The sequence below is a fragment of the Gymnogyps californianus genome, chromosome 4 (genome assembly GCF_018139145.2).
Source record: "Gymnogyps californianus isolate 813 chromosome 4, ASM1813914v2, whole genome shotgun sequence".
In the NCBI taxonomy this organism is placed as follows: domain Eukaryota; kingdom Metazoa; phylum Chordata; class Aves; order Accipitriformes; family Cathartidae; genus Gymnogyps; species Gymnogyps californianus.
In genome coordinates this window covers 78,301,881-78,327,141 of record NC_059474.1, presented here as the reverse complement: position 1 = coordinate 78,327,141, position 25,261 = coordinate 78,301,881, and the positions used below count along the sequence as shown (strand labels likewise).

General features: G+C 36.5%; 1 protein-coding gene across 2 annotated transcripts in view; it reads left to right on the top strand.

The window, feature by feature from the left end:
* BLTP1 (bridge-like lipid transfer protein family member 1) overlaps positions 1-25,261 on the top strand; it is a 129,188-nt gene that overhangs the window by 12,579 nt on the left and 91,348 nt on the right. Inside the window, exons 4-17 of one of the 2 annotated variants that reach the window (XM_050896358.1) lie at positions 1,223-1,301; positions 1,963-2,027; positions 8,183-8,369; positions 9,555-9,636; positions 10,270-10,463; positions 15,338-15,417; positions 16,674-16,824; positions 18,677-18,833; positions 19,646-19,724; positions 20,530-20,621; positions 21,519-21,636; positions 22,748-22,903; positions 23,908-24,005; positions 25,036-25,214. In XM_050896358.1, the coding sequence (XP_050752315.1) occupies positions 1,223-1,301; positions 1,963-2,027; positions 8,183-8,369; positions 9,555-9,636; positions 10,270-10,463; positions 15,338-15,417; positions 16,674-16,824; positions 18,677-18,833; positions 19,646-19,724; positions 20,530-20,621; positions 21,519-21,636; positions 22,748-22,903; positions 23,908-24,005; positions 25,036-25,214 (1,717 nt within the window). Of the gene's footprint in view, positions 1-1,222; positions 1,302-1,962; positions 2,028-8,182; positions 8,370-9,554; positions 9,637-10,269; positions 10,464-15,337; positions 15,418-16,673; positions 16,825-18,676; positions 18,834-19,645; positions 19,725-20,529; positions 20,622-21,518; positions 21,637-22,747; positions 22,904-23,907; positions 24,006-25,035; positions 25,215-25,261 lie in introns of those variants that run through there. The other variant, XM_050896359.1, reaches the window with a different exon arrangement.

The following is a 25,261-nucleotide window of genomic DNA, read 5'->3' as shown; positions in this document are numbered from 1 at the left end:
TTGCATCAAAATCCATTAACTTTTTTTTTATGTTTTAAAACATTTTTGAATAAAACAGGTCAGTACAAATCACTTGGGCACTCACCCACATTACAAAAATATCTGAAGCTGAGTCACAGAGGGCTGTATCCCACAACCTCACTCTGACCGCACTTTAATTTTCTTTCATTTATTCTTCCGTGACTTCCTCTGTCTGCTTCCCAGAATGACCATGACTTTAGTTCTAGACTTTTTCTGCAACTATTGATCATAAATGTAGTGAAAACTTTAAAAAAAAAAAAAAAACCAAACCAAAAAAACAACCCACCCATACCTGCCTGCCAAAGAGACCCCTGCAATAATTTGCTTATGTCCTCAAGAATTTAAGAACTGTAATCCAAACCATCTTCAAATCCAACTTTTTGAACAGCAATATAGATGAAATGCTTATTGGCTGCTACACTTGATCTATAGGCTTTTATTAAAATTTCTCTGTGAAATTGCTATTAAGTAAAGAAAGCTGGATGTAGCTGGCCAAATATATGGTGTTCTTTAGAAACTTAATCAGTAAGAAGAACAAAACATTAATTAAATCTCATGATTTACAGCTTGGCTTCAATCGATTAATGTTAATTGATTTTTTTTTTTATTTTTTGATTTTTTTTTTTTTTTTTTTTTTTTTTTTAAAATCATGGTTTACTTAACTTTCTGTGATTAAGGTGAAAAGCCTTAGGAAAAATATGGGCTATTGCATTACCTGCTGGTCTTTTCATGCTTATTAATCCTTCCTGCTGTAAACACAATTTGTTATAATAATTGGACTGAAAACTTTATAGCCATTTAAAATTTGAAAAATTATTTTGTCAGAAATCTCTATTTCTCTAATTACAGTCTTGCATACAATGGCTTGATACTGTAAATGTTCAAAATGGCTTTCCTAACTCGTTTCACAAGCTTCACAAGGCACCTGAATGTTCCTGAGTGACTAGTGTGTCTCATGGGGTTGGTTGTATTCTTGGGTGGTGCCAAACCCAGCACTGTTTAGAGTTGCATACTTTTTGTCTTGTATGTTCTGAATCTCTGACTTCCCTTCTTCTCTGAAAGTCAGTGTGTTTTCAAAGGGAAAACTCAAGATACCCAGTAAACCAATTTCAGATAACTGAATACTATATTCTTCCTGTTCAGAAAATAAAACATCAACAACTTTAGGCTAATGTCTGATAAACACTTTTTTTCACACTAGGTTCCTTTTCGTTCTCTGTGCTGTCTGGAAAAGTCATGGTTCGTGAAATCTATTTCATCACAGAAGACATGTCTATCAGGTACAGATTTCCAAGGGAGTCGCTCTTCTAAATAGCAATTTCAAATACACATGTCTAGCAATGTCTAAATAACACATCAAAATACCGTCTCACAAATGTTAAAAATAAACTGACTCTTTTGATGGTAGTATTTAGACATTCTTAGATACTTGTTAGCTCATTTGCTATTTGAGCATTATCAATTGGAAGTGAGTACTGGATAAGATTCTAGTTGTCCTTAATATTTGAGAAAGAAAACACTTCAGAGTTTGAAGGAGAACTATTTTTTCATTAATGTCTTTTGCTCCCTCATGCTCCCGCTCTTAAGTCTGGAAGATTCATTTTGGCCAAGTAGTTTGCATTTATTTACTGGAATCGAGAATAATTTGTTTCGTGAACTGCACACTAGCGAATAGTTTGTAATTTTGATTCTTGCTGTTAAATTTGGAAAGCCTTGAGAAGGCAATGGATATGGGGTTTTATACAAGTTTCAGCTAATGCAGTAATTGTATAATATTATACTGTATACTTTATGCTGTAATGCTTCATGCTTTAATATTGCTTGTACACTACTGAAGCTGCAAATCTCTGCACTGCATAAGGCAACATTTCATGCAGCTGCACATAGGATTTTGGATTATCACTCTCTTAACTGCTGTTTCATCTAATTTATTTGATTTAGAATTCAAGATGGATTTATCATATTTCGCTGGTGGAAAATGTACAACCCTAAGCAGAAACAGCATGGTAGGTTTCTCAGAAAGGTTTCAAAGTTTAAATTTACAGGTAACCTACAGAAAAATACTTCCTTAGCACAATCGCATGCATATAATTGATTTATTAGTATGTTCCTGAAGTACATCGAATCATCAGAAGGTATGAGTTCTTTTAACTGGTTGATCTGTGTTAGTAGACTAGAACAACACAATGAAATAAATATAGGATTCATTACTGTGGCCTTGAACCCTTCTTAAGGCAAACCATTAACCTTATTAGTAGCCTTCATTAGCTGTAGTCTAAGCATAATTGACCCTGTATTGAAGTTTATAACTATGATCAATAGAGACTTCTTGTGTTCTGGAAGTGATTTTAGTTTTCAAGTTTTAGTGTTGTGCTGTCAGTATTTTAGCAAAAGTGTTATGGTAGGGACGATGTTCTTCAGTATTTGATAACCCTGTGTCTTGATGACATCTGTGGCCATAGAAGTGGGGAAGTGTGAAAAATTCTTTTTTTTTTTTTTTTTTTTCTCTTCCTTATCTCTGGCTGCAGAAGGACGATTAACATGAGATGCAAGAGATTAATTGTATCTGCAGAAAACACTGAGAAAACATAAGTAGCCTAGTGATGTGTGCTTAGTCATTTATAGGATTAGAGTCTGGTTGAATGAGTCTCAGGTCTTGCCTCTCTTGACTTTTGAAGCATCACAGCTCCATTGCTAATTCAAGGAGGTCCAGAAATGGCAACTGTCTACAGTTGAGGAGGGCACTAATTGAGAGGGTCATTGAACTTTGGAGGGCTTTTTTTTCCCCATCTCCCCTTTGGAAGCAGCCTCTGATGGTGTGAAGCCTCTTAAACTTGTCAGCAAGCTTGTACAGCTGTTGCTTTGTCAGCACCAACTCAACAGTGGTAGGAGTACTGCATACGTATGATGCAGGTAAATAGGAGACACTGTTCAATATAGTGATATGCATTAGGAAGAGTTGCTCACTTCTTTTTATTGAGGCGTTACTAAGCCTCTAAGGTGACAGGACACAATTCAAGTTCTCTATACTGTAAGAAGACTAATTCAAAAAGTGGAAGCTAGTCTTAGAGTTAATTAGATTTTTCCAAGCACAGGTTATTGTTCAACAGGTTTTCATAGAATTTTCTTCATCTGCTAGTTAAAACATATTTCTCTAGTGGCTCACAGAATGAAAAAATGAATTGAACTTAATGCAATAAAGATAGTTGTGTCTGTCTTTTATGGTGGTATTTTTTTCTTGGCAGTATTGCAAGGCTTTAACCATTTCTGCTGGCATTTAATACGGCATAGTGAGTGGACAAATAATCCAAGTAACCAAGGAGGTCAGAGGTGTATAGGTCTGACAACAAAGTAACATGAATAAAATACTCTCTTAAATAATTACTCTTTTTCCTAGGAAAAATAACCTTGCTCACTGTGCTAAATAATCAAAATGTAGACATGCTTTCGTTTTTAAGCTTAAAGGAAAAATAAAATCTTCAGTGATTCTTAGCCTATTGTAGTATATTCTTCCCCATACTTTTTAATCTTCTTGATTGCAACAGAAATACCTGTACCTGACCAAATCGCGAAGGCTGCTGGTAAATTGCATCTTAAAGATTTATGTTTTGTTCAAGGATTACTCCCTTGCAGCTGTCACACAGAATGATTGGAAAACCTGTTGTAGCTATGCACCAGTAATGTCTACCTTTGTTTCAGATCCTTCACAAAAGAAAAAAACAAAATAGAGCTGAGATTTTCCTATAGAAAAACACATAGGCTGAATCAGGGCTATTCACAATTTAAAGATCCCACCAGATTTTTATAAAAACACAAGCCTTAAATATTTTAATATTTTTGCTTGGAAAAAATACATCTTGTGAAGACTTAGATATAAGCAATGACGGTTAGTTTGAGTGGTGTGGTTTTTTTAAGTTCTGTAACTGAAGTGCAGGGTGCTCCTAACAATAAGTGGAATGCAACAGGAATGGGATTTTGTTTTTCATAGTGGTGATAAAGTCCTGTTAGTGTAGAAATAACGTGACCTCATTCTGTTTTTTTCTGAGAGATATTTAGAGTATTAGAGAAGGGGTTTTTTGTGCACAAAGGGGAGGCTAGTGAAGGATCCTGAAATACTTGGAGACCTTAATAAGGGAACTCCCTTTCAGGTCATTTCAGGTGTCCTTGACATCGCCTCTTTGGTTAAGGGCTGTACTCAATAATCCATTTTTCACTGGTAAGATTATCAATGTTAAGCACCATTACAATTGTATGCAAGGAGTTGAACTTCATCATGGGGACACCTTAGAATTCCTAAAAGCTATCTGTGTCTGTTCAAATGTGTATGAAGCTTGTATGTGTCTCCGTTTCCTGAAGAAATGTGCTGAAGGTAGTGCGGATTCATATATTCCCCATTGATCTTGTGGGAGGAGAATGACTAGAAATTCATTCATGTATTTGGAGGTTTTTAGAACCAGAAAGGGCTTCAACGTTCGTCCAACCCAGTCATACAAGTTGTAAAGTTTTCCCTGGAAGCAAAATAAGTGACCTTTTAAAAAGATTGAGTGATGATGAGTACCTGACATGTTCAATAAGTTATGCCAAAGTAAAATTGTTTTTAATGCTAGGAATTACATATTCAATCTTGATACAACTTCAGCTTCCGGGTTGTTTCTCCTGTCAGTAAGAAAAATCCAGTATTGTTCCACATGCCTATGGAATATGTTCATGTGTTATTGGGAATATTTTTCCCTGATAACTGCTTTCTAATCACATGGCTTCTCAGCCATCTTCCTGAAGAGCTGAAGAATGTGGCAGTGCCTGCCAGTCACTGCTGACCCGCTGAGATCCACTGACTTTGCAAGTCTTATGAGGATACAGAAAGAAATAAAAACGGAGTGAGGGGTAGGATCTGAGGTTTGTCAGAGAAGAGTGAAGGTTATTAGGAAAAAGAGGGCAAACTTGGAGAACAGTTTCCTTCAGTCTAGTGTATGTGCTTTGCAAAATGCTTTATGGTATACTTTTCCTATTGAACTTCTGGTAGTCAGTATGTGTTTATGATCAAAGGGTAGATTACAGTAAAGGATGCTAGGAAGCATTACTATTAAACCTTTGTGTCAGAAAAAGGAAAAATGAGAATGCTTTGCATTGTGGGTTTTTTTCACGTTTGTTCTGAAGCTAAGAGAATTATTTTGTTACCATTCTTCTGAGAAGAGGAAAACTAACCTATCAAAATTGATGCATTGTCTACCTGCCCACTGGAATCTAAAGTAAATGTTGCTGTAAGACTTGGGTTGCACTGTAATTTAAGGATGCTTCTCATAAAGACTTAATCACAGTTCCTTGCATAAGAGAAGGTTTGAACCACAAAAAGTTTGGATAATGATTATTGATAACCTGTAGTGAAGTTGCATTTCCTGCTGTGGTTTTTTAAAAGTTCCTCAGTTCGACCTAGCAAGTGCAATCTGTTTTTCATCGCGGCACTATGTTTGTACTAGGCATGTCATACCAGTGTTGAAAGAACTTCATAGAAGTCAAGTATGTGGGTTGCTTCCTGCCTTGAGTGTTAAGTTAAACCATACTGGGACTTGAGAGTAGGTTTTGTACATACTTGAGAAATGAAAGTGGTTTAAGAACAAAAGTTGGAGGACTGTGTTGTGAATAGGGCACACCCAGATGTCTTGGCTTAGGTGCCACAGCAGATTATCAATGTTCATATAGTAAAACTATTTAGTGTAGTTTGTGAGGTACTTTTTGAAGGGGGAATACTGTTTTGAGAACCAATTCCTCTACTTTTTGTTGTCGGGAGTGACTTATTTCATGTTCCCATGTAGGTTTTATTTAGTGGGTATATTTATGTTGAATTGTTTGGGTAGGTGTGATACAAACATTTGAATAAAAAAAATAAATAATTAAACAATACGTCTTGATTAAACTCTGTAGGAACCAAATGTCAGAACCTTGGCTATGTTAGTCACCTTGATTCCAACAAATGTTGATAAAACTTTAGTATTTTGCTATCAATCTGGTTTGGTTTTTTGGTTTGTTTTTTTTTTTTTTCTTTTCCAAAAGTGTCTTAGGCAACCAAATTGGTGTGTGGAGGTGTCCATGGTTTAACCCCAACTGGCAACTAAGCACCACGCAGCCACTCACTCAGTCCTTCCCCTCCTAGTGGGATGGGGAGGAGAATCGGGGAAAAAAAAAAAAGTAAAACTCATGGGCTGAGATAAGAACAGTTTAATAACTGAAATAAAATAATAATTGTAATGAAAAGGAAGATAACAAAAAGAGAGAGAGAGAAAACACAAGTGATGCACAATGCAATTGCTCACTACCTGCTGACCGATGCCTGAGCCACGATCCCCCCTCCCAGCCAGCTCCCCCAGTTTATATACTGGGCATGATGTCATATGGTATGGAATATCCCTTTGGCTAGTTTGGGTCAGCTGCCCTGGCTGTGCTCCCTCCCAGCCTCTCGTACACCTGCCTGCTGGCAGAGCATGGGAAACTGAAAAGTCCTTGGCTTAAGATAAGCGCTACATAGCAACAACTAAAACATCAGGGTGTTATCAACAGTATTCTCATACTAAATCCAAAATACAGCACTGTACCAGCTACTAAGAACAGACTTAACTCTGTCCCAGCCGAAACCAGGACAGAGGGTCAAATCTTATTTTTGTTATTAGGAAAAAGAGATAGTTGTCTCTTTAAATCCCCTTTAAAGAAATTACTACATATGATTTCATTTAGTTAATGAAGTCTAATGCTTGCCTCCAGGAATTGAAAAATTACATTTATTTGTGTTCTTGATGATACTGAGATCTCCCAGGTGAACAATTGTGTATCCCGATGTTTGTCCATGTCATCCTTTGCCTATATCTTATTGATGCAAGTTAACATTACCAATGAACAGATTTGATAGTGCTTTTATGAAAACAGGAAGGAACTCAAACTGGCTCATTAACTTTTCTCTGTCTCCTGTTCAAGAAAACTGTGATGTCAGTGCTTTCTGGAGACTTATTATACATTTACTTTTTTTTATGATGATATGGAAATTTCTGGTAATTTCGGGGTGAGGGATAAAAGGTGGGTTGGGACAGAGTGTTGTGTAGATGTGTAACATCGGGGGACAGATGAGTTTGTTAGCAAAGAGGGTGTATTTAATAAAGCATATGTCTCTAAACATTGGCTCTTGGGCAGCTGCATTTCTTGCAGCAGCGGTGTTCGCTCTGACTTTTTAATTTCTAGTGTCTGTGGGAAACGTTGCATTCAGTTTGTACCCCCTAAGTTGCAGATTGGGGACTGCTGTAATAACCGTTGATGCTTCAGCTTCCTAAAGTCTGTTTGACTTAGAAAGACCAGATCAGGTTTTAGAGCAGCTCAGGTCTCTTGAGTGAATGTGTAATGGGCACTCTTTCAACTGGGTAATTAGGGGGAAATTGTGCGAGCTTTTTCCTTGCATTAGCTACATAATTAGGTCATACTATCTAAGGCAAAAGTATGTCAAAGTATGTCACAAACAGCTCTGTATGCGATCAGCAGATGTTAGACTAGTTTTTAAGTATCAGAGAGTCAAGCTGGTATTACAGTTAAAATTTTAAATTTGTGAAAATGTTGACCAATGGTGCAAAATGAGTATGCTTCTTGTTAGTCCTGCATATTAATGTTTTCTGTTTCTCTGTAAAAGAAAGCTTTTTCCCAGTTCAGGCCTGCTGTATCACAGAGCTTGGCTAGAAAACCATTTGGTTTTTGAGATTGAATTGGTCTCAAGTACTGATATCTGTGCTAAAAAGCAGAAGTTGGCACCGAGGCTTCTGTGCTGTGCATCAAGAGGGATTTTTATTTGTTTGGTTTTATATATGAGACTGAATAAACCTCAGTTACCATTTTGTGCAGCTCCTGCCTGGATTTATTTTTGGATTGTGACCTAAGGGTGAAATGCCTTTCAGGTTTTATATTTTGTATGCAGCTGTCTTATTTGCCAAGTTTTACTGATTTCCTTGGAACAGTGTAGTTATTTTGTGGAGGTTTTTCACTGCTTTTTAATATGTACTTCAGCAGCTGTTCACTACTGTGTAGATTGCAAATGCAGTTTTGCAAAATGCGCATATTTGAAAAACTGTAAATATTGCAAAGGAATGTTGGAATAGAATTAGAAACTCTTTTCCTACTATTTGTTTAGATCCAAAGGCAGAAACACGACTGTATATTATGGTGAATGATTTTGAATTTCACGTGTACAACCGTTCTGAGCTTTATGGACAACTTCAAGAACTATTTGGCTTGGATCCTACAATAATTCCAGCAAAGAAAGATGATGAAAAAGCACAAGTAAACGGGAGGCAGAGAACACATACCAATCTTGAAAGGTAAAAGATTGTTCGTTTTGCGATTTTGTTGATGCTTTGTTCTGCAAAGTCTTGAACTAATGGGGTAATGTTTTGTTAACATATGCTCTGGAGGCCAAATGTGAAGCACAACTGAGAGAGAAATTGCACTGACAAGCCTGACAGTCTAAATCATTTTCCTTTCCTCAGACTTCCTACCATAACAATTAAAACCCACAACCAAACAAACCAAACACTCCTTTAATGATCAGAGACAGGTTGAAAAATCTATTTGAAGCACAATGTGGAAAGGGAGCATGTATTGAAGAGGATTGTGCTTGCAGGGTAATAATGGTATTGCTCAGTAGAAGTAATAGCTGCTCAAGACATTGACTAGACAAAATGTGGGGATTTAAATGGTGTTGGGAAGACTTACTGGTTTTTGAGCTTTAAACTTGGGCTGATTTCACAAGTTGCCTTTTTAGGGGTATGTGTTTGTGTACAGCTACACAAGCCTTCTTTTCTCGTTTTATTCCTCTTTTTGGGGTACCCCAGAAAACATGGTGCGGGTCTATAAGGAGTTCTTTTACATGGCTTATGTGTAGTGGAGTCAGATGTTCAATAATAAGCCTCTCTTTGGGCAGAATCACACCAGACTGATTTATTGGCAGGAGCAGAGAAGATCTAATGAGACTTGAGTCCTTCCACTGCTGCTGGCCTGGCCAGTATGTGTTACTAAATTACGTAGTGGGCAGCTGCAGGATGCTGTGGCAGTCCTGAGTTGGGGTAAGGGCTGTGCCTCCGATCCAGTCTCTTCATATTTTCATCTTACACCCTTATTGACAGGTGCAGGAAGGAGTTCTGCCTTGAGGAGGACGTGTCTTGGGAAATGAAAAAATCCCACACCTAAACAGGAATATTTAGAACAGACCAAGTTCCCCTGAGGAAGATTTATTTAACTATTGCTCTGTGTTAAACACAGCACGCTTGTTTTCTACCTGTGTCAGCTCAGGATACCAGCACCCAAGGCATAGCTGCGTATGCTTCCTGCTGTTCTTCCAGGCTCTGGAGGAGCCTGCAGTAGACTGCTAGCAGGTCCCTTACAGGAGACACCCCTGTGGGAAGGAGTGTTCCCTGAGAGCTGTGCACTGAAGACCCCCTAGAAGAAAAGACTGGTTTGTTCTTCTGCAGAAAAGACAAAATACTAAACCCCATTTTTTCCCATAGTGTTAAAGTAAAAACAGAATCTCAAGACCCTTCTTCTTCATGGAGATCGCTTATTCCAGTCATTAAAGTCAATGTGAGCACGGTAAGTGAAAAGACCCTGATAATGACAATATTTAACAGTATATGCTTAAAAATCAGGCTTGCCATTCATTTTTCTTATACATTCTTTTTGAGTTTTTGTTCTCCTTTATGCTTTAAAAAAATTTTAAAATGACACCACCAGCACTCCCCTGACACAGTCACAAATCCTGCTGGTGCTGATGGAAACATGGTTATGTTCTCTGTTTTGGGAAATACTTGTGTCTTAGACTTGTAATGATTTCAAGAATATCACCAAGTAATTAAGCTAGGTAATGGGTGTTGTACAATGCGTGGTGTGTTGGGTTTTTGGGAGGTGTTTGTGTTCTGGGTTTTTTTTCTTCTTTTTTCTTTTCTTCCTTGCATCTTTTAATAGGGATATTTGGGCATGTTCCTTAAAAGTTGATGTTGCCTCCCAAAAAAACCAGGAAAACTGTTATTGAGGTGATTGGAGAAAGAATATTGAGAGCTTAATGTACAAGGTAGTATTTTTAGATATGCACAGATTATGGCCAGGGTTTTTGTCCACGGTCTTTATTTGCATGTGGCTGGTTAAGCTGCATTATTATAGGTAAATATATACATAGATAGAGGAGAGCAGTGCATAATGAGTAATTGGATTTTCTTTTTGATTTAGGGTCGCTTGGCATTTGGGAACCATTATCAGCCACAAACACTTTGTATTAACTTTGATGATGCTTTTTTGACATATACCACAAAACCACCTTCGAGCCACCTTGATCAGTTTATGCACATCGTGAAAGGAAAATTGGAAAATGTTAGAGTCATGCTGGTTCCAAGTCCAAGATATGTTGGTCTTCAAAATGATGAGTAAGTTTTTGGGTTTTTTGTTTCCATATTATTTTATTCTTTATTTTAAGAAAACAAAGAAAATAGTGTTGGTTGTGTTTCTGTGACTTAATTTTTCTTAGTGTGTTTAGACAGTTGGCATTTTTACGACCCTGAAGGTTTTACCTGTTGGATCTTTGAAACTATTTTATTTATGGAGAAAAGCACTGATTTTCTATCTCATTGTAGGTTTTTCTTTGGTGTGTTCTGCTCTATGATTAATATCCTGCATTCAACTTTTATTTTCCTTCGCTCAGGTACTATAGCTGTACGCAGGCTTTGACAGTACTAAATTTCTAGGATAAATGCAAGGTTTAAGGTGTTGACTTTTGTAGAGCTGATTTGCATATGATTTGGAAAATATTTTTTTAAAATGGGCAAAAGCTGTGCAATATTTGCTGTAGTAGAAAACATGTTATCTTTTGAAGACAGATTGCTCATCCTTTTATGTCTATGTATTCCGCATAAGTGGGGTTACGCAGCTTTAACAAACTGAATGTTAACAAGTCAAACAAAAGAAAGGGTGCTTGCATGAAATGATTTGACACTAGGGTTCTCATTTTATTACACTTTAACCAGCAAGACATTTATGTGCATACTATATTAACGTTCTTGATTGGTATGGTATGAACATCATAGCCAGAATTTTCTGCATTATCTTATTTAATGCTTACAATGTTATATAGTCAACAGATAATTTGGACAAAACCGCTAAATTTCAAAGTTTTTCACAAGCATTATTTGCTCAACAAAAAATGAATAATGTGTACTGTCCTTGGACAATTGTGTGTATGAGTTTATGTAAAATGATTATACCTATTTTATACCTCCTAAGCAATATCTAGAGAATGAATTATGATGTTTGGAAATAAACTGTACATCATTTGACTATACCTTAATTGGCTTTGTATCAGCCAAATACTGTTTTCAAATAACATTCTGTGGGTGCGTACAGAATCTTACTCTTCCAACATGACGACAAAGGAAATTTCTCCAATTACTATTGAAAACAAACAAGATTAAAACAAAATAGAATTAAGATACTCAAACTATTAGCTTTTTCTCCTGCTTCCGCTAAGTATTTTCTTTTTATGCTGTTACCATCCCTACGGCTTCTGATGGCTAAAGGATGGCATGTGTGCAGAAAACATGTGCCCTAATTTACTGGGTAGATTCAACAAATGACCCAGTTCACTGGAAACTGGGAATGTTTGAATCTTTAGGGCCTGCCCTCTTATGCTTCTTTGGCTTAAAAATTAAGCTGAGTGTCTTAACTTTCAGAAATTCCTGCAGGCAATGCATGTATAAAAAGAGCTAAGTGACTTGATGAAATTTGTAACAGACTGACTAATCGATACAAACATCAAAAAGCCACCTTGAAAACTGTCATAATATATTACAGACAGACATCTCAATGCCTCCATTACTTCTTGCAAATAAATCCTCCAAAACACAAGGAAAAAAAAATTGTGCTAGGAAAAGCAGATGAAGTTTGGAAGCAGTGACTGAGTCAGCAGGCTCAAAGTGGAGGTTTAGGATAGATATTAGGAAATACTTTTTAATGATGATCGTCATCTCATTAAGACTCATTGCAATTATCTAATTTTTTTTTTTGCAAATGGCCTGTGGTGGGGTTTCTAGGGTTCTACCACCTCCATCAGCTAAGTCCAGCAAGGAGTAACTATTCTTGCTGAGGATGGGTTAGGCGGCCTCATTAGGTAGCTTCTCCCATTTTCTGTGGAGGTAGTTTCGTGTGCACTTTAAGCTGAGAATACAGCTAAAAGAAGCAGTACTGTTGTCTTTTTTGCATGGCTGTGCAGTCAATGCTAATCATGGAATTCATCCCTATTAAGAAAAATATATGTTGGTCTTAAATCTAAATCGGTTCTGCTGCTGGATTCACCACCTGTCAGTTATCACCTAACCTATGACCATCCTAGGACTGGCGTAAGGAAAGATACTGCTTTTCTTGGCTGCTGTGTTGTGTTTGCTATGGCCTAGGATGCTTTCATAATGTAAAACTGTAAGCTGCTTCAGTCATCTACTGTATATTTTCATATTCTTCTTAAAAAGGGAATCAAAAACTAGTGACAAGACATGATGATACAGAAGAGAACTTTCCTCTGTGGAAAAAAGCACACTGAACAGGCAAAAAGTTTTATACAAGTGTGGTGAGTTCAGAAAGATCAGAACAAAAGCACGAAAGAGAAGTGTTTAATGGAATATGCAGACACGGTGTAGAAGTACACTAAAAGAATTGGAGGAAAAGGACTGAGGAAGGCGTTTAGCTACCACGTGGGGCTTCGGTGTGTTTTTTTTTTTTCTCCCCCTCCACTTCCATTTAGTGTAAGACCTCATGCATGCCTTTCCTCCAGAAAGCGGAGTATGGCAAAGGTGATGAGGATGACATGGCAGTGGGTGTTTGACAGGAGGATTTGGCCATTCTGTCAGCTCCTAAAGCTTTCCTGCTGATATTTCTCTCTTTCCTACAGCTAAATGACAGTTTCTGTTAGGCTGTGGAGTTAAGTCAAATTGTCCATCTTGAAGACTTAGTTCAAAAACTTTGTATTTAAGATAGTGTTTTAGATTAAAACAAAATTATTGATTATTCTAAGTCGGTATGAGTAAACGCTATTAGGAAGGCAGAGGTAAACAATTGTTAAATCTCCCCTATGCATTCATACTTGACAGTAATTTTTATTAAAACAGTAATGTAGCTTCTCCAATGTATTTCTATAGGCTTAGGTAAATCTGTATATGGTGTTTCGAGACCTGTGCACTCTGTGCTGTCAGAGAGGGGAACGCACTTCATGTGAAAGTACTGTAGTATTCTGTATTTCATAGAACAAAACACGTATCAGATCGAGCAGCAGGGATTAAGTACAGTTTGCCATCATAGACAGGCCACCTCGCACTGTGGCTGGCTGACCTTCGTGGTGAAATGCTGAGCTGCTGCAATGAGATGCAGCCTTTGCCTGACAACGTGCCCCACTGAGGGTATGGTCAGACAATGGCAAATGATTGTCTTGGACATAGAAGTTACTGTCAGGCTCCTAAGTTCTGCAGCTGGTTGTGTTATGTGAGCTTCCCCTCTCTTGCTTTACAAAGCAGAGTGGCTTCCTTTGAGCCCCCGTTGGTGGCATGCTTGGCTTGAGAGGCTGAAGTAACTAGCTCCCGCTGCTGTGCCACCGTGCGCTTTCCAGTCTTGACCTGCCTGTGCCTCTTGAGGAGTGTGGGCAGAATAAACTGAGCTTTTCCCATGAACTACTATTTATATATCTCTAAATGCTTTCCTTCCCACTTCTATTCCTGAACTGTTTAACAATTTTTTTCACATCTTGCTCTATTTGCATCTCATTGGGGAGGCCAGTTCAGTTTTGGACAGAAAAAAGAAATAATTGGAAAATCGGGAGTGAACAGAAAGTATTTCATCTTTCACTGCTGTCGTCACTCTCAAAGTAAAATCGATTTTAATGTTCTTGCTCTGTTGCTTTTGAAGAAATTCTGGCAGTACATGGTATCTGCATCTTCTGTCTTCCATATTTTCCAAGCTTTCCTGAGTTTGAGCTGTGGTAAAATGGGCAATGTGCTTCTAACAGGTCACGCTCTTAGACCGTGTATTTCTGTCATTGGAATTTTCTTTTTTGTTAAGAGGTGACAATTTATAAAAGTGGCTGGAAAGTGGCAAAAATGTCTTTTGCTGTAAAAATAGAATTTTCACATTATAGTACTATTACTACTATAAAATGTAATATTATGTAAATTAATATATGGTAACACTGTAAGAAAGGGATTGTAATATACCAATATAATAGTGTTAGAAGTGTTTTGTGTATTAGTTTTATCACTTAGATCCTTTTATATTGAAGGAAATGTTATTAAGGAAGAACAGCCTTTTTTTTTTTCTTTTTTTTTTTTTTTTTAAAACTAATGGTCTAATTACTGAAGATGTCTTGTCCCTTTGGTTTAGAGTGCTATTTTAGTAAGAAAACAATTAGCGGGTGAAAGAACGATATAGGACAAGGAGAAAGGAACTCTTGATGGAAAGAAACATTGAAAGTAAAACTTTGGTAGCTGGTTGTGTTTTATAATACCTGAGAAATGTCTTTGTGGAGAGGAACCTGGTATCTTCATGCTTGAGTTAACTAAACTTTTAAGTTACTTTATATAATAATAATAATAACGTAATGACAAGTATTTTTTGCAAATCAGGGTAGACATAGCCTAGCAATATGACAGCTGCCTTTTTGATAGGAGACTCGAGACCAGATAGACTTGAATATTCATAGTGTTTATTTTCAGAAGCTCTTTTAGTCTGAGGTAGCAGATAGACCAGGAATCACAGCATGATAGGGAGGGAAAGAGAGGAACTGAAGTTATAACCTGCACTTCAAATTTAGCTTACGAACAGCTGCATTTGCACAGACTGTGGTGTGGCCCAGGCGCTTCTGTCTATTCCGTCCACCCTTCTGGTAATGTGACAAAACCGATGTCTGGTAGATAAGATAGCCTGTGGCTCTTGCAGGCAGCCTGCAGTCAGGCTGCTGGCAAGACCAGTATAGACACATGGAGCTTCTCTCTTGGGATTGCATCAAACTTCAGTCTTGCCCACAAAATCTTCCTGGTCAGGTACCACATACACTGTATCTCCACTGTTGGCTTACTTGATACAGATAGCAGTTTTGTTGATGATTACATGGTTAAATATGTACAACTTACAAGCTACAAGTGAGCCTGACCTATGTAATCTTTCCCATTATGCTTAATATGTTGCATTTAAAATTACTTGGATTTGTAAAGATTAATCTCAGTGCATTGCTTTTTAATCTTTATCTTTGCACCCTTTTCCATTACAGACCACCGAGGCTGATGGGTGAAGGTTTTGTTGTAATGCAGTCCAATGATGTTGATATCTATTACTATATGGATGAACCAGGTACCTTCTGTTAAATACAAAGACAAAATTTTAAGGGATTTGAAGGCTATTTGTTTATTTAATTGTCTGGACTTGCTAGACAATTTCTTTTTTTTATGCTGAAAAATCTCTGTGCTGAAAGAGTTAGGGTAATGTTTTGGAGCCAATAAAAGCATTCATAAGTACACTTATGAATGCTTATAAGTTCATAAGTTTTTGGGTTTTTTTTTTCTGCAAATGAAAAAAAATTCCACTGAAACAAATGGGAGAGAGTTCACATGTTTCATATTTAGAAGGGAGTGACATTTTGAGCTGCGTTCTTTTTAATGGTTGTTGTCAACTTCTAGACCGTTTCATGTAAGAGGCCTGTGGGATTCCATAGATGAAATAAAAACGTTAGTTCTACATGTACAGTTATCAGTGAGTAGTTTTATATAGATGTAAGTACTCTGTTAGCAGTGCCTTCTGCAAGTCTATATGCAACATGGAAGCAATTGATATTTATTCTTGAAACAACTTATGTTTTAAGCTGTAAACTTAAATGATGTAGGTTTTTTCAAAAGTACTTCAGGAGTAGGGACAACTTATAGTCAATACCTACTGGGGTTTTTGGGAAGTTTATTTGATGCATCGATTTCTGAATATTGTGGTGTCTGTCTTTCATTTTAAATCTAGTGCATTATATTACCACTATTTTGCTGGAGATTTTTTGGTTTGCAAAAGCTTTTGCTCTGACTCCACTTAAAGTATTGCCTGAATCTTGAATAAAGGCAACACATTCAATAATAATGTATACTGATGTAGGATAGGTGGCAGTTTTGGATTGTTGCTAAATGACTGCTTGAATTTTTGCTAGTCACTCTGGGTCTACTGTACTAAGTCTTCCTTTTTTTTTGCTTGCGTTGTCTGTAGACATGATTTTAACTTAATCTTCTTTGTTTCAAAACTTGGTTTGTAAGTAGGATTGAGAACTGAATGTGCATGTATGAAAGCCTGTATTAGTAAAAAGCATGCTGAAGAGATAAAACTGCTGCGTATGTCAGCATTTCACTGACATCAGTGAGCAGTGCTTCAGAAAATCCCAGGGATTTTTAGTCGTATTCTTGCCCTTCCACTGAGAGTCTGCATTGAATTGTGGCTTGACATTTACGTACTGTAGTGCTCTCAAATAAAACTGACATCGGGACACTTTAATTGTCTTGTCCTTAGCGAACATTTTTCATGCTAATTTGAAGCAGCTTCCTTTAATAATCTGTTTATTATATTATGTAATATAGGTCTTGTACCAGAGGAGACAGAGGAAAGTAATGATGGAGAAGCAAACAATGAAGACAGCAAATTACAAGATCTGCCACCATGCTGGGGTTTGGACATTGTTTGTGGAAAAGGAACAGACTTCAACTATGGACCGTGGGCTGATAGGCAGAGGTATTACCATGATTTACATCTGTAGTTTTAATCTTTAATGTGTATTATTATTGAGAAAACATTCTAAAGTTTCCAGTGTGTGATTGCTCAGACTTCTAATTTGTATGGGGTAGACTAGGCAGTCTAAAAGAAGAGTCCTGCCACAATGGTTTAAGATTAGTAAATTCATTGTTGTTTATCTTGTTGGCCTTCCAAAGTTCAGATCACTCAGTGTATTTTTATTATTAAATTAATAAATTATGTTCCTGTCTTTTGTGAACAAAGTAGTTTTGCTATTTATCAAGTGTTACGTATCTAAGAGTTTAACCTTTTAATTGATTACCTTTAGACTTGTCAAGCTCCTCTTAGCTCATGGATGGGAGTATGCTGCATATTGATGAGAAAATGTTACGGAAGTACAAATCTGGCTATGAAAATAATGAGGGGGGGAATCATTTATCTGTGCTTAGGAGAATCAACCGCTTGATACGGTCTCCAAAGTATTTATTATCTAGATATTTTAGTGGCAAAATATTAGGACAGAGCTCTACTACTATTCTTCACTTAGCCCTCAATGTTTTGTGCATGAGTATTTCTGGGGGAGACAATAGGATTGTTTAGAGAGTAAAGGACTATTAAGTAAAAGTGACATAATCAGTGCTTTCCCTCTTTTCCCCTATTAATTAAAGATTGATACTTCTCTTGGCCTCCATTAATTCTCCTGTGGAACTATTATGATTAACTGTCTCTTAGGAGTGTGAGGATGACAGACCAAAGAGTAGTCATTAGATATGACAGTGTCTTAGAGAATTTAAGAGAAAATGTGAATTTTCAGAACAGTGCTTTGCTAGGAACATGAAGTTAGTGAATCATTAATGATATTTCTAATACTACCAAGAAAGCTCGCTCTGTGATGGTATGCTTTTTATAATTTTAACTGGCTAGGCAGAAGGCAGTTTGGTGCCTATGCAGAGTGCGTAGAGTTCATAGATATACACCTGGGAACACTTTTGCGTTGTGCCATGGGTAGAAGATAGAATTTTGGAAAGTGCCTGAACATTTTAGAAGCACAAATCTGTAGGAGTTCTGTGGACTTTGTACTCTCAGCTCATATAAGGGCTTCTACAAATACCGATCTTTAATACATCATGCAATAAAATCTTGGGTTTCCCCAGGATTTTGACAGTGTGTGTTGTGTGGTGTTTGTGGGAGCTTTGTTGTTGGTTTTGGCTTGTTTTTTGTTTTTCAACATTTAAGCTGCTATAGTGGTCAGGTGCTGGGTGCAGGAAACTGCTACCCCTCGTAAAGACTTATTTCCACCCCCTTGGGACCTATATAAGCTATGCTGTCTGTGCTTCATTGCTGTGGCTTTCCTTTCATGTAGTTGCATGTTCAGATATGTCTGCAGAAATGTAGGCTTCATTTCACTCCCATTCTGAGGTTCTGAAGTTTTGTATTTTGTGTATTTCTGGGCATTACATCAATTCTTTATGGACAAACTGAAGCATAAACAGATTACTTCCTACTATGTTTTTGTAGCAGATTTGTAAACCAAAGATTAGGAATAAGAAGAAAAACATAGCTTGTTTGCCATCTGAATTAAAGTATTTTTGTTCTAAATTATTTATGGTCTGTCCATTTATGGCTTTTATCCAAAAGTCACTTCTTGTCATTGAAACTTTTGGAGATTTCAGTAATGGGTTGGAAGGCTCCTAAGATGAAGACTTTAAACAAACATTATTATCACATCCAGTCGTTGTCTAAAGGCTCAGCTAACTGGAAAATAACTAAGTGAACCAAATAGATGCCTAAAAATGTATAAATACGTATTTCTTCTGTGAATAAAACCAACTTTTTCCTTCTTCCCCACTAGGGATTGCTTGTGGAAGTTTTTCTTCCCACCAGACTACCAAGTTATGAAAGTCTCAGAAATTGCTCAGCCTGGGAAACCAAGACAGATTCTTGCTTTTGAACTGCGGATGAATATTATTGCAGATGCCACCATTGATTTGCTTTTTACCAAAAATAGGGTAAATAATGAAAACTTATCTAGAAAATAACTTGTCTACTGTGATTACATTGTGTGTTTTGGTTGTGCATATTTTTACTTGTCTCAGGTGTTTATTACAGAACTATGGTTTAAAAGCTAGGTGATTTTTGTTTGTCTTCCGTAATTATGAGCAAACCCTTCAAAGAGAAATATTGGCTGGGAGGCATTAATACTTGTTGGCTTATTTTAAGTTTCCTTTAAGCCTTAAAGCTACATCTTAAGCCATGCTAGCTCCTACAGTCTTGGGAATTCATGATCTGGACATTTCCTGTGCAGTTTTCCATTATGATGAAGCTCACCATGATGAAAAGATAATTTCTTCTGATATTGGGTGAATATCTAATATTACTGGAGAGACAATAGTGAGGGGAACAAAAGATGCATATGTGTAGAGGTGTGGATTTTTCTTGCCCCTATTGCTACTCTTATAAATGGGATATAGCATGACTTCATTGTACACGTGTTTTCTTCTTCTTTTGTGACTGAAAGGGTTAGAAAGTGTAGTGTTAGAAATATATATTCATCTGCCCTCTCAGGCCTTGGATCAGAATATCTTATGCTGTTTCTATTACTTGACCTAAGTCAGCATTTGTTAAGCCTAAAAATGGTGTTATTTGGTATGAGTGCACATAGATAGTTCATTACTAATTTTTCTGAAGGCAAGGAAGACTTCAGTCTTCAAATGCCTTAATCCAGGTGTGGATAATGATAGCCAGAGGCATAAAGCACACTAGTGGATGCGGTGAGCCTAGAAATAATGTTTGGACTTTTTCTTCCTTTCTTGCAATACAGGAAACTAATGCTGTACATGTAAATGTTGGTGCAGGATCATATTTGGAAATAAATATTCCCATGACAGTAGGTGAAAATGGTGAGTTAAGTCTAAGCTTAATTTGTTTTCCTAATGTTTTTCCTGAACAGTTATCTTAATTCCTATGTGTGTGAATGTCTTATAGTGTTTTTCCTTTGTGACTATGAGATGTATACTCTTATGTAAAGGAACAAAAAGTATTTCCTTGTACATTTCATTGCAAAATATTAAAGCATGTACATATTTAAATAGTTAAGTTACCTCCATGTTTTGTTTGAGTTAGGAAACACAAATTCCTTAACCACTAGACAGTGTATCATTTAACTGTGTTTGTATTGAAGCAGATTACAGATACGTTGTCAACTCAAAGAAGGAAGACTTTTTCAGTAGGATTAGTGTAGCAGTTGAATCATGCTGAGAAATGCGTTATGAAAACTAATTTGAGTAGTTTATTTCAACAAAACAAACCCCAAAATCCAAGGTGAAGTGGAGATAAATGTAGAGTTATGGGTGTGTTCCTTGCATTTACTTATCTTGTTGGCTGGTTTGAAGCCCTTTGCTAAATTGTTTGTTCTCTTGATTCTTTCTGGCATATTTGAGTATTATTCTGCAACTTAAACCAAGATCTCCAGAACCTGAGCATTTCCAAACCCAGCAAGAAGACTTTTGTTGTCTCTCCTACATGAAGGCAGAACATGTTAAGCTCTTCATTGACAAACAGTAGAGGACAGAATTATCATAGTACTGATTTCCATCATGATATTTCTTGATTGTTAGTGAACTGCTGAAATCACTGGTGACAATTATTTAAATATTTGTGTAACTCTTATGTCTGAATGATTGTTTTATATCCTTTGTTTGCTAGGCTATTCACCTGCAATTAAAGGGCAGCTTCTTCATGTTGATGCCACCAGCAGTATGCAGTACCGGACTCTCTTAGAAGCTGAAATGCTAGCTGTAAGTTTGCATTAGTACACACAAAGCTTCAGTCTCTAGAGGATTTTTAATAAAGAACATATTTATTTGTCTGTGGAGCAGTTCTTTAGGTTCTTAAACAATACAGAAATATGCCTTTTGAATGTATTTTGCAAGACCTTAGTATGTAAGGAACTTATATATACACACATAACTATGCACGTGTGTAACTTTCAGTGACTTACATAATTTATATACCAAGTTATATGTGTTTTGAAAGCAGTGGAGGGATCAGAGTACCGTTTACAAATCTTGCCTCGTTTACTAGGTAGCCATGTGTTCATATAGGCTTTACCTTAATAAATGATTACACTCGCTAGCTGTGCTACAGAATGTGTGTGCATAAGTACTTAAAAGTACTTCAGAGTGCTTAAACTACTTGAGACCAATTTAATACTGCATTATTCTTTTGTTTGCCTTGTATTTCACTTCTGAAATACTGTAATTCTGTAGATTAGATTTCTCACTGGTTTTTAAATGACCTTATTAGAGTGATGTTTTTAATGTTTAAATTTGAGCATCATCTCAATGGTTGAAAAATACTATGTTCTGAGGGATTTTATCTTTAGTGTATCGTAAAAAGCGATGCTTTTAATGAAAACTTTGGTTTATAAATTGCTTGGTACGTCTGCTGCAACAGATGTATCAGAAGTTTGTAGTATACCTTTCCAAATAGATGAATACACTAACACTTGACCTTCAAACACAGAAAGAGAGAGAGATTAAATTATTAAGGAACTGGAGAGGCCTTCTGTTCATCCCAGCAGGAAAACAGTTTTAATTATTCAGCAGAGTACATATGTGAAAACTGCTGAGCTTACAGGGTCAAGCGTTGTCATCTTTTCAAGTAATTCTGATGCTTTAATATCTTGTTCACAGTTTCATATTAATGCCAGCTATCCCCGGATATGGAACATGCCACAAACATGGCAATGCGAACTTGAGGTTTATAAAGCAACCTATCATTTTATCTTTGCTCAGAAAAGCTTCTTTACAGGTAAGTTCTTTACTAAATAAGTTACATATCAAATTACATATTCTTTCTTTAGAATTTCTTTTCAAATTTTGCAAAGGTGTACAAGGTCAGGTACTCTGATTTCACTTATTTAGGACAACAAATTGTTTCTGAGGACAAAGTTCCTGATGTTTTCTGTTGCCTATAAGTGTCTAAGTGCATGATATTCTTCTATTTGAGTAGAGATACCAAATAATTTGATTTTCTAACATCTAAACTAAATTCAATCTGCAGTTTAAGTGATCTTAAATTTCAGATGAATTTACTTCTATCAGAGCTATTGATTTGTTTAATATTTGTCACCCAGGATGTTGATTTGTCTGATATCTCTCTCTTTGGCTGACTGATTTTCAGCTACTTAGGCTTTAGGTCGTGTCCCTGTGGCTGACAGATGATGAGAGAAAGTAATTTGCTCCTTAGGATTTTGGCTGTGAGGAAGAATACACGCGCACAAGGCAGTACAATGTGATACAGCATCAGCAAACTGTTGCTGAACGTTCCAGCTGCAGTAATGGAAAGAATATAGCCCCATCAATGTGGCACTGCCTGGGCTAATTAGCCCTGCTGGGAGGAAGGATTAATTAGTGCAGGCATAGTGCCATGCTAATAAAGTTATCCTCCTAGTGAGGCCGGAGCCATTATCTGTATAGTGCTGTAGTACGCAGCATAGTCCTACCAATCTATTCAGAGCAAACACGAACTTCTACAACAACACTGTTTTGCTGTGTTAGAAAATGTTACTAATGTACACATTCAGAGTATCAGAGTGGAAAGCCAAAGGAAAGCAGGAGGTAGTCCCGTGCTTTTAGGTCAATGTGTAACCTTGCTACCAAACAAAACTAAACTAGAAAACTTAATTAAACCTGTGGCTTTCCAACTTAAAAAGCAGGTGAGAAATGGGAGATGGATTCACAGCAAGTATTTGTAGAATATCTGCCTGAGAAATGGATACTGTGTATTGTTCTCATTTTCCTTTTTCTGTAAAGGAGCAAACAGTTAAAATTTACAATTTATGAAAAGCAAAAAACTTAAAAGAAGAAATATCTCACTTGATTGCTACTAACTTGTCTTTTATTACTTTATGTGGGTTTAGATTTGATCCAAGACTGGTCCAGTGATAGCGCACCTGATATTTTTTCATTTGTTCCTTATATGTGGAACTTCAAAGTCATGTTTCATCAATTTGAAATGATTTGGGCAGCAAATCAACACAACTGGATTGACTGTTCCACCAAACAACAAGAAAATGGTGAGATCACTTTTTTTTTAATTTGGAAGAAGAGTACGTACTACAAGAAATATGTACAAAATGTAGAGTGTATATAGAGAGAGAGTACAAGAATTATAAAACTTTTACTAGAAAAATGTGTGTTCAGTTATAAGTACCCATTTTGCTACTGTTGATGTGCATAAACCATCCTAAAACTGTTGGAAATTCTAACTTACGTTGTACAAATGCATACCGTTTTTGGGGACAGTGCAGTTCTAGATCATGTTTTAGCATTCATTTTTCAAGACCCTTCGAATCCTTGATTTAGCACAACAGTTTGCAGAGAGCAACCGTGTGGTCTTGACATACATTCAGTAAGCTAACTGAAAACATTCACTCAGGAATAAATTTTTTAAGTAATGTTGGAAAAATACCATTTGAACTCCATGTAACTAGAAATGTCCATTTCCTGTTCATTTCAGAATAGGAGATAGTGCTGCTAATTCTAGACAAAACTAAGAGATACATTTCAGAAAGCCAAAACTTTGTTTAATGTGCAGTTTGGTAGACCACGTATTTCAGTGGTCTGCACTGTACTAGAATCTTTTAATTTCAACATAGAAAGAGGATGGTGGATTAAAAGTCATGAAGTTATGTTCTAGTTAAAAATAAGGCTCACTACTCCATCAGAAGCCAGAGCAACTTTCAATGTGTTTTTTCTTGTCCAAAAACTGGTGTGTGAAGCAATAAAGTCAGTCATAAGGTATTAGTTCCAGTTATTTTTATTGTCTGCTTGCAATTTCATTGTGCTAAGTACAGTGTCTTTCTATAGAGGGCAAGCTGTAGGGAGTAAATACTTTCAGAATAATTTAGTACGATGCATTCTAAATACACAGTAGTTAAAATGGCAGTTTCCTATGTCATGAGTTCTTGACTATCTTTTCATTATTTTTACCTGTATGCTGGATAATTTTTCTAGGAACAAAATAGGGAGTAATTTTAACAGATGTTTTTTTTGGTTTGTTTTTCCTCTTCTCTCCCAGTTTATCTAGCAGCTTGTGGAGAAACATTGAACATTGTTTTCTCTCTGCCTTTCACTGACTTTGTTCCAACCACATGCAATACTAGATTCTCTTTAAGGGTAAGTTCTTTCCCCCTCGCCCCTTTTGTCTTCTAAATGTGAGATAGTTTCCCTACCTTCTTTCGTCAGTAAATCTTGAATAAACTCTTTCCTAAAAGAAAAATACTCTCTTTCACTTCCTGTTCATAGAATTTTTCTTTAAGTAACCCAGAGGTAAATGGTTTCTGCTGCTTATATGAAGCATCCAATCATAGGCTGTTTTAATCTATATATGTGTATATATACCCAAATAAAAATATATTTTAAAAATAGATATACACATAAGCTTTGTACATACGTATATACACCCATTTAGTATGTATATTTACTATATATACTTAGACTGTGTGTGTCTATGTATGTATTTTATCACTTGGAAGTCTGTTCCCGTTTATTTAGAAAATGTGAAAATCTAATGTATGTTTAAAAATAAAAATTAAATACCGGAACGGGTACCCCCAAACCATTTTGGAAAGCCGTCTTCCAGATTTTTAAGAGTTTCTGTAGAATAAGTAATGATGATAAAGTGTTTTTAACAGACGCAGCTAATTCTTTGAAAGACTGAACTTCTTGTCTTCCCTAAAATAGAAGCAATCTACTGTTACTAAAAATAAAAAACTAGTTGATGGTGATGTTGGTAATTTTGTATAATTTGATAGCAAAGAAAGCAATGTTTTATCTAATTTTTTTTTTTTTTAAAAGTATGGTTTAGTTGAGATGTAGGGTAGCCTTGGGCCAGTCACTTAACTTTTGCAGTATGGCTTGAACAACAGAAGAACAGGAATCAGTAAAAGCCATGCCTCTGTGTTTTACAGATATGTTGTTATGTGCAAGTTACTGGACTTGTAACTGTTCAGAACTACAGAGCTTTTGGGATTGTACTAGAAATTGGTGGGAGCTGTGGTCAGCAATCACATATGAAAATTGAGATTTCTTGCCTCACTTTGCCTGTGAAGTGAAGATGATGGTGCATATGAACATGCAAATAGCATGAGCATTATGCATAAAGTGAATGTAAATTAACTTTTCGGTTACTAATGTTTGATTTTAGGGAGAAGATGTTGATCTTCATTTGTATCTACCAGATTGTCATCCTAGTAAATATTCCCTTTTTATGTTGGTGAAAGATTGTCAGCCTAATAAAATAAGTCCTGAATCTTGTATTTCTGCTGAATGTCAAAGTGGTCAGAAAACAGGCAAACCCAAATGGAGGAACATTACTCAAGAAGAGTGAGTTTTATTGTGATATATATGTATGTCTTTATATTGGCTCTTCA